Below are 19,913 nucleotides of genomic sequence, written 5' to 3'. Positions count from 1 at the left end.
AATATATATATGTAATATTGTATAATAATACATGCATTTCAGTGTAAAGTATACAGTATAAACACTCTTTCCATGCATATGGATATATGTTCTTTATTTGGTTTAATAAACAAATAAGTAAAATTGTTTAGTAATATTATAAGTATATTGCCTAAAACACAAAACAACGTATTATCAAAAATAAATGTAAATCGCTGAAATATATGTATAATAACCAATATTTAACCATTTTATAATCAGGATGCTGCTCCATTAAAACCTAAAAAGTTTATGCGTTTATGCTTTCGCCCCTAAATTTAAAGGCATAATTAATATATATCAATAAATACAAATTTAAAATACTTACATTTCTAATGTTTCCTTCAATTTTTCAATAAATTCGCGTGCCCGCAGCTTCACGATTTCAAAATGGAAAACAAATGGCGGTTTCGATTTCTGGCACATGCCAAATCGTTGCGATTTGATGTTCGAAAACGAAAACGGATCAGTGAAATTCAGCACATGTCAGCACGATTTCGCTGACAATTTCATGCGAAAACGAATTGCAGCACATGCCCGTATTAGTTGGATTATAACTATTCATTAATGAGATATAGCATTTTTGTGAAGCAACTTGTGTTAGTTTAAATAAAAATGGATCATAAAGCATTTCGTGTGTTAATAAAGCATTGCTTTTTGGGGAAAAATACTGTTGAATTTTGGGTCAGGGAAATCCACAGTTGAAAAGATATTTGCTAAGCTGGAATCAGTTCGAAATGAGCAAAGTAGGTGCCTCGCAAGTTCATAATCCAACAAATAACTGATTCTGAAAAGTGTTTAAATGCTCTCTAATCGGAATAAAGCCCAAATTTTTCGTCAGTGATAGAAATATAGCTCCATCATTTCCCACTGGAGTCCAATCGCCAGTCATTCAAGTGGACTGCACATGATGAACCGGTTGTCAGGCGTGGAAAAGCGAAAAAGGCGGCTGGAAAGGTTACGACATCAGTCTTTTGGGATGCACGTGGTATAATACTTACTTAACGACCGAATACTGAGCTACAGTTATATTCTCATTTCACGTAGTTTGCGCTTGCAGTTCTTTTCCTCCATTCCAAATATTTAGCAATTGTATTATTTTTGAGAAAACTCTGTTTAAAATTGTACGCATTATATTCAAATGATTCCTACAAACATGAATTTTGAAGAAATGTTTATGATTTAGAAATATAATTTTGTATTTATGAGTTGTATTATATCTTAACATAAAGAGATAAAAAAGTATCCTAGGATGTCCGATATACGTGACGCAGTCGGAAAAATCGATGTTTCCTTTCCGATGCATCTAAAAAATCCGATGTCAAAGGCATCTGATGTATTCGATGCATCGATGTATTTCAAGAAATATCGGATAACTTTTTTGCCGGGCTTTACTTGGAAACATTGTGTAAACGTTTAACAAAAATAAAAGGTGGAAAAGAATAAAATATAAATTTTACTATTATCTTAATACGAATTGATTGGAAAAGTAAGTATCGTAATGAATAGGTTGATGTTTTTTTGTATGGATTTAATATTGTTGTTTTAGAAAACAAACATTAGTGGCTCCAAAAAAAAGCGGCGTATGGAAGTTTTATGACAAAGAAGAAGGAACAACTTGGCAAAGTGCAGACTTTGCCGAAAAACATTGCAATCATGCGAAATACAACCCGACTGACTTTGACAACTGACATGTGGTCAGAATCGATGTCCATGAGGAGCTTTCTTGGAGTCACAGCTCATTTCGGTGTTGGCAGTGAGTTGTTTTCTATCACTCTGGGAGTAAGCCAATCAAATGAACGCCATACATCACAACACATTGCTGAAATGCTGCTGAACACTTGCGACGAATGGAGTGGCCAAGACCAAATTTCGGCTGTGGTGACGGACAATGCACCAAATATGGTGAAAGCTGTAGAGCTAGCCTTTGGTAAAAAGCACATACCTTGTTTTGCTCATATTTTAAACTTGGTTGCACAAAATTCAATAGAACAATGCAAACCACTACGCGAGTTAATAAGCAAAGTCAAAGATGTTGTGACGTGGTTTAAACAGAGCAACATAGCAAGCAACGAACTCCGTAAATCAACCTCAGACGAAACTAAATTAATTCAACAGGTGCCTACTAGATGGAATAGCACATATTATATGATTGAGCGATTCATCGAACTTCGTGAGATTGTTAACAATATAATCATCAGACACAAAAATGCACCAGCTATGCTGCATGCGTCAGAACTTGCACATCTAAGTTCAGTTCTACAGGTACTACGTCCAATAGAAGCTGCTACGAAGGAGGTCTCAGGTGATAAGTATTGCACTAGCAGCAAAGTAATACCACTTATTCATTGCCTCGTTTTAAAAATTAAGCCTCTGAGCTTCGACGACTCGATTGCCAAAGAGCTACAGTCTCTGGTTCTTAAGGAGATTCAGAAGAGAATGGGTGTCATCGAAAACGTAACTCCCCTCGCTATAGCCACGGTATTGGACCCCAGATTCAAGAAAATGCATTTTACGGATCCGCTTGCATGCTCTGCTGCTGTAGGAAAAATAAAAGATCTCATGAAAGCCGCAGCCCACAACACGACCAAAGATTCGGAGTCATCGGAACTTTCTGATAAAAATGAGGATAACTATTCATTGTGGGAGGACCACCACAAGCTAGTCCATAAAAGTTGGAAATTGTCAAAGGCCGATGACACTATTTCTGATGAGCTGGCCATATATCTACGTTGCCCAGTGGGTAGACTCACTGAAAACCCATTGGAAATTTGGAAGGACTTGGAGATACAGCTCCCACAATTGAAGCCAATCGCATATAAATATCTGACCATGGTGGGAACGTCAGTCCCGTCAGAGCGACTGTTTTCAAAAGCGGCCCAAATCGTAACTCAGCAGAGAAATAGGCTTAAAGGCAAGAGATTAAACAAGCTTTTATTTTTGCAAACTATCCCTAAGGAATATTGGTATTAATAAAGAATGACATTATTTTTATTATTATAATTCTATTATTTATAATTCCATTTTCTTAAATTTAAAAAAAAAACACTCGATTTTGAAAAAACATCGATGTTTCTTAAACGATGCATCGAACACCATCGATGTATATATTCGATGCATTGAATCGGAAAAAAAATCGATGTATTTCCGCAATGGACACCCCTAATGTATCCTATGTCCTTACCCTGGTTCTAAGCTACCTGGTGGAGAGGTTCAGCCAAATCGGTTCAGCCGTTCTTGAGTTATAAATGGTGTAACTAACAACAACTTTCTTTTATAGATATATGTAGATGGAAAAAGTGTCCACAACTCAATTATAAATTGAAAAATGTTTGAACGTATTTTTTATTATAGTTTATATAGAGAAAAGAATCACGCGAAAAAACAAATAAAGAAAAATCGTTAAAAGTCCTACATATTTGCTGTTGAGGATGTGGCAACGCTTGGTTTTCTCATAATTGTAAACAATCTAACCTTTTATATAAATTTAGGTAAATTATAACAAAATAAAAGTGAAATGTGAACTTATTTCAATGTTTAGAGTGTATACTTAAATATACAGAGTGAAAAACGTGAAAAAATTTTGTGAAACATAGTGAAATACCATGTGTTATTAGAGAAAATTTTTTAACTTTAATCATGAATGTTTTAAAAAATATAATTTATTTTTATATCATTTTTGGATATTCCTTCTCTGGAGAAGCTCCCCTATCCGCACATACCCCATTTACACGGAAATTCGGTTTTTTTACCCCTCCGCCAAAGTAATCGGAATCGTGCCGAGCGAGTATTAAGTCGATTCTGTTATATTATAAAAATAAAGTACATTTTCAAAATAACATTTTTCCAAAAAAATAATATTTAGTTTAATATTGTTAATTTACAGAAAAAGTATGCAAAATGGGTTGGGAATGCGCGAAGTCTTAAATTTAATAAACTTATACAAGCATAAATCAAAATATCTTTGCTCATATTAAAGTTATTATTTTAATTCTTCTTCTTCTTAATTGGCGTCGACACCGCTTACGTGAATATAGCCGAGTTAACAACAGCGCGCCAGTCGTTTCTTCTTTTCGCTACGTGGCGCCAATTGGATATTCCAAGCGAAGCCAGGTCCTTCTCCACTTGGTCCTTCCAACGGAGTGGAGGTCTTCTTCTTCCTCTGCTTCCCCCGGCGGGTATTGCGTCGAATACTTTCAGAGCTGGAGTGTTTTCATCCATCCGGACAACATGACCTAGCCAGCGTAGCCGCTGTCTTTTAATTCGATGAACTATGTCAATGTCATCGTATATCTCGTACAGCTCATCGTTCCATTGAATGCGATATTCGCCGTGGCCAATGCGCAAAGGACCATAAATCTTTCGCAGAACTTTTCTCTCGAAAACTCTCAACGTCGACTCATCAGTTGTTGACATCGTCCAAGCCTCTGCACCATATAGCAGGAAGGGAATTATGAGCGACTTGTAGAGTTTGGTTTTTGTTCGTCGAGAGAGGAATTTACTTTTCAATTGCCTACTCAGTCCGAAGTAGCACCTGTTGGCAAGAAGAAAAAACACTTTTTGCACTATTTAATGTTTTTCACTCACCGTTCGAGGTCCGTTCCACTGTTTGGAAAACTAAATGTTCTTCCTCCCTCGTTGCAGCCAACAATACATTGTCTCCAACTGCTGGTTGGTTTCGGCATTTTATCTGTAAAATAAAACAAAAAAGTATTAAATAAATGCAAATTTATTTAATAAAAGTTAAAATATACTCACATCTTTTCAACATACGTGTTGTTTTGCTTTCGCTATTCTTCGAACTAATCGGTGCCGTTACAAATGGAGACAAAAAAATGAAAAAATGTCTCCATTCGCATAATAATTTGGCGGGCTTTTAATCTGGTCGTCCTTCTTTTCCAATTGCTGTAAACGTCAAAAACCCTCCTGAACTCGATAAACTGTCAAAGTTTAGGTGGTTTTGACGTTTAGCAATTGCTCTCTCACTTCCAGTTAGAGAGAGGAGTTGGACATCTCCTTTATCTCTGTTACACGATTGATGGAACAAACAATGTCTTGGTAGAATTTGTTTTGTATTCTCTCAACCCTGTTTATGAGTGTATCAGTATATGGAGCATCTCATATTACACAGCCATACTCTAGCATTGACAGTACAAGTGAGTGGCATAGGACTGACCAGAGAATTTGGGTTGTTGAAACTCCCTTCATGTATGTTGGATGATGAGTCCTAGCATTTTAAAAGATTGCGCAGTTATTTTGTCAATATGCTTTGCAAATGTGAGTTTGTTATCTATTATAATTCCTAGATCCTTTGATTTTGGTTAGTTCCTGTAGATACTGTTGTTGAGTTTGTAGTTAGTGACAATGTTATTTTGAGAGCGTGAGAAAGATACTACAGCGCACTTTTTAGCATTGAGATTCGGATTATTTTTAAGGCACCAGGCTGACAGGCAGTCCATATCTTGTTGTAGTTGCATGACATTGAATCGTTAGAAATAACTCTGAATACTTTCAAATCATCGGCATATAGCAGACATCAGACTGTATATTGTTTATAAATGCCTTCATTGATAAAAATATTATAGAGTAGTTGACTCCAAATGCGATCCCTGAGGAGCTCCAGGATCTGACCTCATATTCTCTGGTGACAGATATCCGTCAACCCTGACTTGTAGGAACCTTTCAGTTAAATATAAGTTAAGCCAATCCAGTGCGGTGCCATTGACGCCATAGTTATTGAGTTTTGAGACGAGTATCATATGGTCAAACGATCAAAAGCTTTACTGAAGTCAGTGTAGATTGAATGTACCTTTTGTCCTTCATTCAGTGCGTTGAGTATATAGTTGACATACAGGGAGAGATTGATCTGCCGCCCACAAATCCATGTTGATTTGTAGTGATGATATTCTTGAAAGTTAGAGATAGTTGAGAAAGAACCAACTTTTCGAAGAGCTAGGCTAATGCAGATTGGATGCAGATCGGCATGTAGTTTGTTATTTCGTGATCTTGGGCCACTTTTATGCGTTGGACTCACAAATGACAGTTTCCAGGTACGAGGGAAACTACCTGTTTGAAGAGAGTAGTTAAAAATATGTGTGAGGGGCTCACAAAGCTCGATGGCGCAGTTTTTTAAGAAAACGTTTGGAATCCCATCGGGTTCGGCACATCATTGTATTGGACCTCTAAGCTGTGTACGTTAGTTGACGATCCATTTGAGTTAGCATCAACGAGCCAATTGCCGTTAGTATGTGTGTGTACCGTCCAATTGACTCGGTGAAAGAAAGCGTTGAGGCTGACGTAATCAGCTTTCTCGAATGAGTAAGTGGCTGGATTCAAATGTTCTAAGTTGAGTTGAAATTTTAGATTTATGATGATGGTGGGATGATATTTGTCTTCATGAACGAGAGGTAAAGTTTTATCCACGTAAGCCTCAACATTGCTGAAACAGAGGTCCAGAAGATTATTCTGGAGGTTGTTGATGTTGTTTATTTGGATGTATTCCAGTAAAGCAAGTCCATCATATACAAATTTGTCGCAATTGGCTCGGGGGACGCTGCTTGGCAAGTTGAAGTCACCTACGATTATTAGCTTTGCGTTATTGAATTTCACATTGCTGTAGTTTAGAGTTGTAAGTAGTTTACGATAAGTTTCTAGTGTTGTAAGAGGCGGCATGTATACACATCCATCAATAATATCTTTGTACTATTGATTTTTTACGAAGACCAATTCCAAATCTGTTTCACCTATGGCAATTAAATTAATATGGATATGACGTTTGACGGCGATGAAGACGCCACCAAAACGCTCTAGGCCAGTGCATTAGGATGTCTATCTCTTCTAAAAATAGTATAAGTGCTATCAGTTACCTCGCCATCATTGATTGACGAGTTTAACCATGACCTAGTGATACAGAGTAGATCATAAACCACTAGCCGCTGATACTGTCATAAATTTAGATAGCTTCGTCCAAAGGCCTTTGCTGGTGTTTTGGTAATAAACCTGAAGAGTCTTCGAGGTTTCTTTTTCTCACTGGTCGAACGAAAGTACCTCTTGTTCTTATCTGCTATGGTACTCCTCGAAGCGTATTTTGATGGTTTTGCTTGTATGTCACCGTTTTTGCCAAGAGTTTCGAGTTTGGATCGTAACCCACAGATATGAGACTGCTGTGCTGGAATCTGATCAGATTTGGAAAGTAAATGTCATTCCATCACGTTGGTTAAGATTGAAAATCCCCCTAGCATCGGTCGTGCCAACGAGTCTCGATTAGCAGGGGACGTGTACGGCCGGTTGACGTTGGACGATCTAGCCTCTTCGAATCTTGAATTGAAGATATCTTGGCAGAGATTTCAAAGGGGTAAGACTGCCGTGAGCTTAAATTTTGGTCGGCTTACAGTTTATTATTACCAGCAGCATTAGTAGGATCAGCGGATACCATGGGCAATGGCATTACTCTCTCTCCTTTTCGATCGTTCATCTCCTTTATGATGTCTTCCGGAGATGATACATTCTCGAAGGAGTTGAGCTTGTTTCGTACGGGAGGAGATCCCGTCACTCAAGTTAGAGTATTTTTTTTTTCAGTGGCAACGCTCTGCTTGGAAAGCTTGTGTACTTCTTTCTTGAGTCCAGCTATACTTTCATCGATGGTTTGTTATAATTTTAAATTTGTTATTGAATATTTGGGAAAATTCTTCGAATTGCTTCTTGACAACTGTTTCGAATTAATCAATACTGTCATCTCCGCTAACATCTGACTCTCCGTCAGATGCGATATCGATGTCTCTCACACTAACCTCAAAGTCACTGCATACGGTGCATCTCCACTGTGCATCATGTTTTTTGATATTAGTAGCAATGGCTTTAAATTCTTCATTACTCAGTTTTAGACACTCAACGTGGTACCATTTCTGACGTAATGCACATCTTAGACCTTTTGTATTTTTTCGTACTGGTACAGAGCAGCTACCGCATTCGCTAGCATCAACTTGCTTCTTAGGAAGCATATTGAGTCTTATGCCCGGTTTCACAGTCCATACTTAAGTTGTGCCTAAATAAAATCTTAGCTAAGTATTGTTGCAAACTGAGTGGTCGTTTGCGTTTCACAGTCAATGCTCAATTTCTATAAAATTTTATTATGATATATGGCAACGTTATGGGCAACATATGTTTTACAAATGTCATTCATAAAAATAAGTTTGAAATATTTAAATTATAACAGACAATACATAAATTTGAGAGGAAAATTATATCAAAAATTGATGAAAACAACAAAAGAACCCCAAATTTCATCACTAGCGCTGCAACAAGATAGTGGTCCGAGTCGCTGTTAGGACCTCGGAGCGCACGCACATCTAAAACACTGGAGACGTGTCTTCCGTCTATCACAACATGATCGATCTGGTTGGTAGTTTTTCGATCCGGAGACAGCCAGGTAGCTTGATGAATCTTCTTATGCTGGAATCTAGTACTACAGATAACCATATTTCGGGCCCCGGCGAAGTCAATCAGCCTCAACCCATTTGGGGATGTTTCGTCGTGGAGGCTGAATTTACCGACCGTAGTGCCAAAGATACCTTCTTTGCCCACCCTGGCGTTAAAGTCGCCAAGCACGATTTTGACATCGTGGCGGGGGCAGCTCTCATAAGCGCGCTCCAAGCGCTCATAGAAGGCATCTTTGGTCACATCGTCCTTCTCTTCCGTCGGGGCGTGGGCGCAAATCAGCGATATGTTGAAGAACCTCGCTTTGATGCGGATTGTGGCTAGACGTTCATTCACCGGAGTGAATGATAGTACTCGGCGACGGAGTCTCTCTCCCACCACGAATCCAACACCAAACTTGCGCTCCTTTATATGGCCACTGTAGTAAATGTCACAAGGACCTACTCGTCTCTGTCCTTGTCCCGTCCATCGCATTTCTTGGACGGCGGTGATGTCAGCCTTTGTTTTTACGAGGACATCAACCAGCTGGGCAGCGGCACCTTCCCAATTAAGGGACGGACATTCCAGGTGCATGAACTCAATTCGTAGTCCTTACTTCGTTTGCCATGGTCGTCATCAAAAGGGGGGTCTCTCATCCGAGGCTGGTTATAGCTCTTCACTGGGGGTGTTTTTTTACGTGGCGGGTCCCAAACCCAGCGCACAACCCTTGTAGGGAATGTTATGTGTACGCATATGTATACAAGTATGTAGGTTTGTGTATGCGTTATTTGTGCCAATGTCATACGCACATATTTATGTATGTACATATGAGCAGCGCGCACATGTTATTATTGATAAGTGATAATATGATTTGAATTCGCGAAAGCGAACATAAACACATATAGTCATGATACATGAGAATATAAATTTTGAATGATAAAATATACGATTTATTTACATTTATCACTATTATAATATATATAATTTTTTTAATATATTATGATAGTTTGTTATATATATACATATATATGTAATGAAGTGTACACATACAGTATGAATATATCAAATACAAAAAATTATTTAAAAAATAGGCTTTATTTCCACATTAACTAAGAATATTGCTTTGAAAAAGTAATCTAATTCAAATGTATTCAATTGCACATGTATTCATTAATATGCACAAAAAGAATTCATACGAATACACATGTTTGCATATAAACGTATAAAAATATGTATAAGCAAAAGAGCGAACATACGTCTGTAACAGCAATATATAGTTTTGAGCATAATTTTTATTCCACGCTCAGCTCTGTTCAAGCAAAATGTTAAAATTTCTCCTGCTGAGTTGGCAGTGGTGAAACACCTCCATCTCGACCGAGTTAGCTTATATTTTTATACGTTTATACGCAAACATGTGTATTCATATGAATTCTTTTCGTGCATATTTATAAATACATGTGCAATTGAATACATTTGAATTAAATTACTTTTTCAAAGCAATATTCGTAGTTAATGTGAAAATAAAGACTATCATAATATTATTTAAAAAATGAAATATGTTACAATAGTGATAAAGGAACATTAATCGTATATTTTATCATTCAAAACTTATATTTACACGTGTCATGACCATATATGTTTATGTTCGCTTTCGCGAATTCAAATCATATCACTTATCAATAATAACATGTGCGCTGCTCATATGTACATACATAAATATGTGCGTATGACATTGGTACACAAATAACGCATACACAAACCTACATACTTGTATTGATATGCATACACATGTAAATATGTCACCCACAAAAACTACAAACATTGCTTTACAAAAACAACAAGAGTTTGAAATAGCATCATACATACTTATATGCGTACAGATGTAAATATGTGCGTATGACATTCCCACACAAATAATGCATACACAACATACATACTTATATGCGTTCACATGCAGATATGTCACCCGAAACAATTACAAATATTGGGCTTATTCGAGCTTGGCAATACTGCGCAATATTGCGCAAACATCATATTCGTTGTAAAAATGTGGCAACTCGTGCAAATGTCAGACGTTCGAGCGAGTAAATATTTGACACTTGATGCGCGCCAATAATGGATAAAGAGAGGTAAGTAAAAGTGGTATTTATTAAATTTAATAATATATATTATTTATTATATTCACTTGAATATGGGAAAATACATTATCGTGATTTATATTTTCAGTGAAAAACTAAAATCACCGGTTACACAATTGCTTGTAAGGTCCCGACTTGACTTAGAGCCCGAGTTTGCTGGCGGGAAAAGGAAAAAGTCCGTCCTATGGGGTAAGGTCCTCGAAAATATGCGTTTTATAAATCTGGAAGTGTCGCAAACAAAAGAGTTTATGCAAAGGAAATTTTTAAATTTGTTTGCGACGTATAAGAGGATTAAAAAACGTAACGACGCGACAGGTCGAGGTGTCACGACGTGGGAATATTTCAAAGATTTTGACAAAGTTTTTGGACTGAGGAGGAAAGATGCGTGGAAGAAAGCGAGGAAGAAGGTGTCTGCCGAAAAAAACGACCAAAAACTATTACTTATGAAACATTGGATTTTTTTAAAGAAGAAGCGCGGAAAGAGCAGATTCGGCACGAAGAAACTATGAAGATCGAAAAAGAAAAATTGCTGGTTGACAAGGAAAGGATTAAAGCAATTTTGGATTTGCGGTAAGTTTTGGAGGGCTTGTGCCAAAAATAAAAAGTGTTCCGTTTATAGTAAACTTTATATTTATATTAATACTAGCGTTACCCGGCGCGTTTCTCTACGCAAAAAATTGATTGCTTAAAAGATTTGATTTCAATAATGAAAAAGAAAAGCAATGTTCAATTTAATACAATTGTATACACAATTTTTTTTTGTTTTATTTTGTGGTGCATAAATAAACAAATTTTTCGTGGCTCCAACTCTCGAACATGCAACGTACAGTTGACCGTGAGAAAAGCAAGCTTCCTCTAAATTAACTCCACACACCTGAAGCGTTTGCCCTTGGGCTTTGTTGACGGTCATAGCAAAAGATAGCCGAACAGGAAATTGAAGACGTTTAAATTCGAATGGCATGTCCGTTGGTATTAATGGGATGCGCGTATTAGAACAATTTCACCTTTTGCTTTGCCAGTGAGAATTGTTGCTTGAATTAAATTTGGCATCAATTTCTTCACTGAAAGTCTCGTCCCATTACAAAGTTTCGGTGCATTAAGATTTCGAAGAAGTATAATCGATGAACCAACTTTCAAATTCAAATTATGCGGTGGCATGCCTGGTGGTTCCAAAGAATTTAAAAATTCAACCGGATAATTGACTGCGTCTTCATCATGCATAGCAGTATCAATGGATTTATACGTATGCGGTGGCATGCCTGGTGGTTCCAAAGAATTTAAAAATTCAACCGGATAATTGACTGCGTCTTCATCATGCATAGCAGTATCAATGGATTGCACGTTCTCGTAACCAATCATGGTTATAATAATTTTGAGCAATATTTGGAAAAACGCGATCAATGAGTTCTTCTTTTGATGATACAATTATTGAAAAATTATTCGGTAACGTGATAAACCCATTTTGATCACTTGCCATTTTTTCATCGCCAATCTTCAGCAATTGCTTTGAAAACTCACGTGCTGAAGAATCATTTTGAAGACGCACACGCATATTGGTCGTCAACGACAGCATTTGTACGTGTGCCCACAAAAATGAACTTTTCAAACATGCATTAATTTCATCAGCTTGTGTTGATCTCGGAATAACAGGCAACGTTTGACGAAAATCACCAGATAACAATATTAATGCACCGCCAAACAGCTGTAAACTCCGTCTCAAATCTTGTAATGTTCAATTTAAGGCTTCCAAAGATTTTTATGGGCCATTGGACATTCGTCCCATAAAATAATGGATGTTTGTTGCAAGACTTTAGCCATTCCAGAACTCCTTGAAATATTGCATGCTGGTGTTTCAATTGCTTGCATGTTCAATGGCAATTTCAAGGCGGAATGTGCTGTGCGGCCGCCATCAAGTAATGTAGCTGCAATTCCGGAAGAAGCAAGTGTCAATGCGATTTTTTGTTCCGACCGAATCGTTGCCAGTATTAATGAAATCAAAAATGCTTTTCCAGAGCCGCCAGGTGCATCCAAAAAATACAATCCACCAGTGTTGTCATTGTCAGCTTGCATCACTGTGTCATATACATACTTTTGTTGATCATTTAATTGTGGAGTATACGTTTGTACGAACGCACGCAATTCATTACGATCGAATTGCAGTTCGCGTTGCAATTCTCGTTCAAATAAATCATGCATCAAACGATTTGGTGGATTGCCCTAATTGCCCTAATGCCTTATTTGCAATCGTAAAGCACAAATCTTCGATCATTATCAAGGCTTCATTATACATTTCCAATGTCAGCAGCAATGCAGGATCATTGGAACGATGTCGAAGTCGAATCAAAATGTCTTCAGCCATGAACTCTTTGTATTTATTCCACAATTCCAGTGGATTTGATGGAAAACATGTTGATATTATGATCGCAAATAACATACGAATTTGAATTGGTGGAGAAACAATTGATGCATCACGAAGCGTAGCATCCCAATGCGTATCATCTTACAGCAAATGCAAGTGTTGACATGCTTCACGGTATGTTGCGCACAATTGACCATTAACAGTAAATCGTAAATGTTGGAATGATTGAGGTCCATGTACATTCACCAACAAAAGTCGCAAGTAAAAACATTCAACATTAGCTGGACTAACTGTATAAATGCGTCCCAAAGCATCTGTTCGAAAAATACCTGGATAACCATCAACAGGTGTGCCTTGTTTGCGACGTTGAAATTTTATTGTTGATGCAAAGTCCTGGAAAATTCATCAGTTTCACATAACTGGAAATGAGCTGTCAGTGTAGTTACTGGTGGCTCTACTACTCTTTGCTCGGCATTTGCCGCAGTGTAGTAAACACGTTGGCAGTTTTCAAATGAACTGCCAAATGTACAACAACCGGATGTCTGTCATGAATTGAAAACGATAAAATACGCCATACAGCTTCATTCGTACTAATATAGCGCCCCATTTGGTACTGCAAAATTTCGTCATGATTATTCTCAGGAGCCACTCCAAAAACAGCCATATCGCTGCCCTTATTCACATACTTGCAAATATATTTGATTGATTTTACAGAACTGCAATATTCTACATTGATGTGAGCGTTGAACATTTTTGACAGCATCGGTGAGTACGGAACTATCCACCGGTTATCGATTTCAACATCTTGATTTTTAATTTTAATTACAGTTGATTTACCGTTGTCTTCAGTTGATCGTCGACGATACTGTGGATATCCATCACCTCCTGTAATTGTTTCAGCAATCAATTGCTTTGGAAAATCGGTACGATTAAAAATTCATCGCACTGACTTTTTTGTTGATTATTGACCTGTATTGCAAAAATTAATTAGCGAATGAAAATGATTTATAAATCATATTTACCACATTCGCGTAAATTGCGGAATTCCCGTCATTCATGTTTCCTTCAATAAAACAATTGCGGGAATTCCCGCGCTATTTGAATAGGGCTTTTTTACCGCTGCACATTTTTAGTGTTGGTAAAGTCGTGAGCTACCATCCCTGACAGGCCAACCGCAATTCAAACAAATTTAATTTGGGGAATCCCCGTTCAAAGTTAACGTGCCAGTCATTTATGGTTTGTTGAGGGGAAGTTTCAATAAAACGAAAGGCGGGAAATCCCGACAAAAGTGCATAGGAAATACATGTGGTAATGGCGGGAATTCCCTAATTTGTTCAGACTATTTAAAAAAATTAACCTGTAGAAAAAAAGCGAGAATTCCCGCTCTTCAATTTTGTATGGAAAAATTAAGTGATTATTTGGCAGCCACCCGCTAAATTCAAATGAACGCGAACGTGTTGAACAAAATAAAATGTATAATGTACCAGTTGTTGGATTTATCATTGGTATGTTGATGTGATAGCCATCGTCCCCTCTTCAAAACAAAATGGGGTATTGCAATGCATCATAACAGCGATGGAGTTCTGAAATACGTTGTAAATTCTCATTTCTACGATACAAAACAATGTCTCGTGACTAAAACTGTTCGCCAACCACAACAATGGCTACTTCATCAATCGTTGGTGCATTGAATCGTCTGGTGTGCTTCCCAATTGGTGTTTTATCGGCTTTTATTATGATTTTGTGGCCATCGGAGGGCATCCGTTCGAGTGCCACTTTAAACAATTTCACCAATTCATTGTGTTGATGAAAAAATGTTTGCAATTCATTCACGATTGATCTTCTCGTATTCGTCGAAATTGCATAGCGCTTATTTAATTCTCGATTCTCACCATCAATGAAATATATTTGCAAAAATTTATGATCACCATCTGGGAATGGTAGCAAAGACCCAGCTCTATGGTATATTTGACCTTGAATCTGTAACGGTCGAAAAATATATATAGATGATAACGGATCTTAATTTCTAAAAACATCGAACACAGGGACGGCACATAAATTAAAAATGATATTGCTAATTCACACGAAGAAATCACCTTAAACGTCGGCATAAATCCATCTTTTATAATATTTGTAGCTCCAAAAGATGTCATTTGAAAGCATGAATTGTATTTTTGAATATTTAAGAGGAAATGCTTTGACGTTGGCGAATTACCAAAAACCAATGAATGCAAAGGTTCTGGCGGAAGTTCTAGCACCGGTAATTTGACTTTCCCACCAGCACAACACATGCCAGGCGTTTCGTTTTTAAATTTAAATGCTTTGCAATGTATACATTCTATATTCATCTGGCCAATGTAGGCATATATGCTGTAATCAATGGTGGAATCGTAATTGAAAGCCGCTTGTTCCATTTGACGTATATCATAAACGGACGTACGCCCACGACGGTTTCTTGGTGCTTCACTATTATCCAAGTGAGTTCTCCGTCTGTGTCGTTGTGTTTCCATTTCATTTCGTCGAACACGATCTTCTTCACTTTGTGATCTTCGATTTAACGCTGTAGCATTTGATTGACGTGAACGTCTGCCAACGTCTTGAACGTGACATTCTTTCAGTACAGTGTATGACTAATTAAATGTAAAAGCAATACATTGAAAATTATTTCTAGAAAAAATTATACATTTAATTCAAACTTCAATGTGTGTGCGTGGAAATATAAATTCACATACACTCACACTGGACATAACCTCAATTGTGCAAATAAAGAAAACACTCACTGGAAAATTAGATCAAATTAAAATTGTGAAATTAAGTAACGCTTGGCAATTGAACTATATATATAAAAATGAAGCAATTAAAATACAATTAAAAAAGAAACACATGGTTAACACTCACCAAAAGTATGTTTGTTCAAAATGAGAGCAAGATATAAAAGAACTCAAAGCACATAAGAAAACTGTCAACTGAATTCCAATGACAGAAAATTAATATTCTGTTCGCAATGAGAGCACGATGTAAAATTGATAAATCGTATTGCAAATACTTGATTTTGGTACAGTGTATTTACTCACAAAAAATGTCAAACTCAGGAACGGCTGCACCGATTCCAAACAAACTTTACACAAACCACCTCCTTATAAGTAGGAACGAACTCTAAAATTTTTGTGTCCATCGATTTGGCGGTTCTTGAGTTATAAGATTACCAAGGAAATGTAACTTCTTTTTATATATATAGATAATATATATTATTATTATTAGTATAAGAATGAGTTCCTATGTTCAATAAAATAAATATTTATTAATTAATAAAAAGAAATAGAAAATGGTTTAGTATTCTAGGGTAGGTGATTTTAATTAAATGAACTGATATAACAAGATTTCAATAAATTAATCATTTATTTGATATGTACACATTTATTTTATATGTACACACATGTATATACATTATTGAAATAATACTTTTATGAAATAAAAAGCATTTTCAAGTTATTTCGTCTGATAATTCCTTCATTAGTGTCATTTATATTTTGAGGTACTTAGTCCAATCATATCGTGATCATCTGAATTTTCTAAATTTTCAGGCATACTCGTATGATTGACTTCAGAATAAACCGGACTGCTTCGCAGTATAAAATTATGTAAAATTGCGCAAGATAATATCACAGTTGATATGTCTTCTATATTTCGCATATCAATATGATTCAATATTTTGAACTTAACCCTGAAAATTCCAAATGTTTGCTCAATAAATACTCGGGTTGAACTCATATAATAGTTGAATTGTTTTTCCTCTCTGGAAAGGTGTCCGTTATCTCTATTAAGTACCAGTTAAGTATCTTGAAACAGGATATGCTGAATCGGCTAGAATAATTGCATCTTTCGCAAGCTTTATTTCTCCAGATGTGATCCCTTTGTAAATTGGACTATTTTTCCACACATTGGCATCATGACAGCTACCTGGGTATCCGATGAACACATCTAAAAACAGAACTTACTGTCGCATATGGCCTAAATAATTGAATATATAACATAAATCTTAAAACAGATCTATTGGCCAAGTACATACCTGCATAACAACTGAAAAATTTCCTTTACGGTCATAATAACTAATTGCATCCGTTTGAGGAGTGTTACATAATTTTGATATGCGTTCCATCTAAGCATCTGACAACAAAAGGAAATGAATTTACCCGGCTTGTTTGAAAGTTTTCCATTATTTTTTTCTGCTGTGAAATTGACGGCCAACATATTTCGTTTTTAAGTTTGCAGATTGTCTTGATTGTTTTGAGGAAAAGTTTGTGGGCAGTTCCTTGCCCAACAATAAATCTATCTGCAAGCTCGCGATATGTGACTCTACTATTGCTTAGCCTCCAAAGAGTCATATGCAAGGAATGTTCCAAGGAATATTCCTCGCGTGATGTTGACCAAAAAGGTTCTAACGCATTTTTCATGTCCTAAGACAAATTAATTTATTTATCAGGTACTTCCAAAAAGTAAACAACAATACTTACTGCAAATGTTTCACGAGTCATGAGAAAATGCGTGAAATATGTATCATTATGGTATAATGGAATTGTTTTCCAAACCTTTGACATCTTCGTCACTCTCCTCTTTTTTGAAATTTCAGCGAGGTACCACTTTCTCTTTCTTAAAAAACTTTGTTTTCTATTTTTTCCGTACTTGAGCAGCAAGTTATTATCACTGCTTTCAAAATTATCTATCGCTATATTTATTAAAAAATTCATGGTTAAACTTTTACATTCGGTCACAATTCGCGCAAAATGTTGCAATTATTTTGCTGAACGCAAGCGCACTTTCAACAGGCAAACTCGCTTCATTCATAAAATCAAACACTATTACATCTCCCCGAGCATGCCTTTGCCTACAAGAGTCTTTTCGCGACGATGGCGAAAACTGAAAATCGTGAATTGAACAACTTTCTGATGTTTCTTCACAGAACGAAGTGAGAAAAGTGGCAACATAGCTGTTGTCGATTTATAATATTTGTCAGTTCTAAAATATTTTTCCGTGCTCGCAAAAATCTGCGTCGATATGTACGCTCATACATCTTCATACATATTTACGCAAGTTCGTGGTAGAGCTGTTAGAGGAGTGGTTCCCAAACTTATTTTGTCTACCGCCCACTTTGAGAACAAATATTTCTTTAGCGCCTACATTTTTCCCCATATTTAAAAACCACTATAACTTCAAATTAATTATTGTGACCTATATATGTATATTAACGGAGGATTCTAAACGAAACTTTTACTATAACCCGCAACTTGAAACCTGAGCGCAATAGGTAACATACAACGGCGCTTAGGTTTCAAGTTAACTCTTACGGGCTCCACCTGCCAATAAGAATGATTATTGAAACACAACTTTATAGTATTAAAACAGAGAATCCTTTATTAAAAATAAAACTAAAATAATCGATCCATATATAAAAACTAATGTGAAGTATGAATCTGATGCTGTTGAATAATTTTGTTAATATCAGGTTCCAATTTACTCAAGAACACTCGCAAGTCGCCGCGTTCGGTAACAAGCAAACGATTTCTATTTTTAGTAAGCAGTGTTGTCACTGCACTAAATCCACGTTCACACAAATATGACGATGGGAATGCTATCAAGAATCATTAAACGATTGACCACAATCCAGGGTACAATTGCGAGATCGGTTTTTGTAGCCAAAATTCTTGGTAACCATTTTTGAACTTGATTTTTATTTCCTCGTTTGTTGTCAATTCTATAAGTTCTTCTTCCAGCTGAGGTGACATTGCTGTGTTGACATTTGAAAACGGATCCAACACCCAGTCTTGTATTTCCAAGTTCAAAATGTCCTGGTATCGTTCGGTGAAGTCAATGTGGAGGTTTTCCAAATGTTGGCACTAGGCAAACAATTCGTCGTTACTGCATGATACTGATATATTCGGAAAATTGTGAAACTCACGTCTGCCCAGATTCTTTTTGTGTAGAAGCAGTTTGGCTGCGAAAGCAGCAACGACGTTTTTTGTTTTAATTAAATTTAGTTTATCGCCTTGCAGTTGGAGATTCATGCCGTTGAACAATTTATACAGGTCTGTCATGTAAGCTATAGCATTCTTTGATGTTATGAGCTTGCCTTGAAATTCTGTATCTTTAGTTTCCAAGAATTCTATAACAGAGTCAAACAGGTTGTAGAATCGAGTCAGACAATTGCCTCTTGATAGCCAACGAACTTCAGTATGAAACAACAACCGATTGAAATCCTAGTCATTAGTAACACAAAGCTGATGAAATAATCTATCATTCAAAGAGCTGTTGCGGATTTTATTGACTGCTTTGATGACATATTGCAGTGATTGAAATAGTTTTTCACTTAAGTTTCTAGCAACTAAATGTTGTCTATGAATAACGCAATGTACACCAAGAACATCTGGAATTTTATTTTTCAAGTGCGCTATTGAGCCTTTGTGGCACCCTATCATAGCCGGAGCGCCATCCGTAGCAATTGAAATAATATTTTCCAAAGGAATCTCTTTCTCATCGCAAAACTTTTCCAATATATTGAATATGGTTTCGACTTTTGTATCTCTCTCTAAATTTCTATCAAATAATAGTTCTTCACATATTTTCTCATCTTTAATAAACCTCACGTAAGACAACAACAATGCTTCATTAGTTGGTAAAGTGGACTCATCGAGCTGAATTGAGAATTGGCTTGTCCTCAGGTGATCGCACAATGATTCTTCAATGTTTTCAGCCATTTCATCAATTCGTCTTTGCACAGAATTATTACTCAAACGAATTTTTCGGATAATATCTGCGGCCGGTTTATGAAGCACGGTAGTTATTACTTCATTTTTTGCTGGCAATATTAACTCTTCTCCGATGTTATGTGGTTTGCCTTTTTGAGCAATTAACAAAGAGATATTGTACGAAGCTTGAAGTCCGTCGTCATCTTGCTTAGCAACCGCCGAAAATAATTTTGCTACACT

At 36.6% G+C, this 19,913-nt stretch overlaps 4 protein-coding genes and 1 long non-coding RNA gene across 5 annotated transcripts; 2 read left to right on the top strand and 3 right to left on the bottom strand.

The window, feature by feature from the left end:
• The first annotated feature begins 1,845 nt into the window (after positions 1–1,845).
• On the top strand, positions 1,846–10,478 carry LOC120779800 (zinc finger BED domain-containing protein 4-like). Its single transcript, XM_040112175.1, has 3 exons — positions 1,846–1,948; positions 2,009–2,861; positions 10,391–10,478. Exons 1-3 carry the CDS (start codon positions 1,846–1,848, stop codon positions 10,476–10,478), a joined length of 1,044 nt encoding a protein of 347 aa, XP_039968109.1.
• Positions 10,479–10,536: 58 nt separating this feature from the next.
• LOC120779920 lies at positions 10,537–11,172 on the top strand. Its single transcript, XM_040112261.1, has 2 exons — positions 10,537–10,562; positions 10,660–11,172. Exons 1-2 carry the CDS (start codon positions 10,549–10,551, stop codon positions 11,078–11,080), a joined length of 435 nt encoding a protein of 144 aa, XP_039968195.1. The 5' UTR covers positions 10,537–10,548; the 3' UTR covers positions 11,081–11,172.
• Positions 11,173–11,543: 371 nt separating this feature from the next.
• Positions 11,544–11,930, bottom strand: LOC120779799. The gene has a single exon (XM_040112174.1). It carries the CDS (start codon positions 11,928–11,930, stop codon positions 11,544–11,546), a length of 387 nt encoding a protein of 128 aa, XP_039968108.1.
• A 2,635-nt stretch (positions 11,931–14,565) lies between these two features.
• LOC120779798 lies at positions 14,566–15,542 on the bottom strand. The gene is made up of 2 exons (XM_040112173.1): positions 15,027–15,542; positions 14,566–14,910 (listed from the first exon to the last, which is right to left on the bottom strand). Exons 1-2 carry the CDS (start codon positions 15,438–15,440, stop codon positions 14,566–14,568), a joined length of 759 nt encoding a protein of 252 aa, XP_039968107.1. The 5' UTR covers positions 15,441–15,542.
• A 1,006-nt stretch (positions 15,543–16,548) lies between these two features.
• LOC120779609 lies at positions 16,549–17,804 on the bottom strand. Its single transcript, XR_005705682.1, has 2 exons — positions 17,000–17,804; positions 16,549–16,941 (listed from the first exon to the last, which is right to left on the bottom strand). It is a non-coding gene; the product is annotated as an uncharacterized LOC120779609 (long non-coding RNA).
• Positions 17,805–19,913: the final 2,109 nt, after the last annotated feature.

The sequence above is a fragment of the Bactrocera tryoni genome, unplaced genomic scaffold, assembly GCF_016617805.1.
Source record: "Bactrocera tryoni isolate S06 unplaced genomic scaffold, CSIRO_BtryS06_freeze2 scaffold_11, whole genome shotgun sequence".
Taxonomy (NCBI): Eukaryota; Metazoa; Arthropoda; class Insecta; order Diptera; family Tephritidae; genus Bactrocera; species Bactrocera tryoni.
Note: the sequence above shows the minus strand (reverse complement) of the source record. Positions and strands in the feature narration are given on the sequence as shown.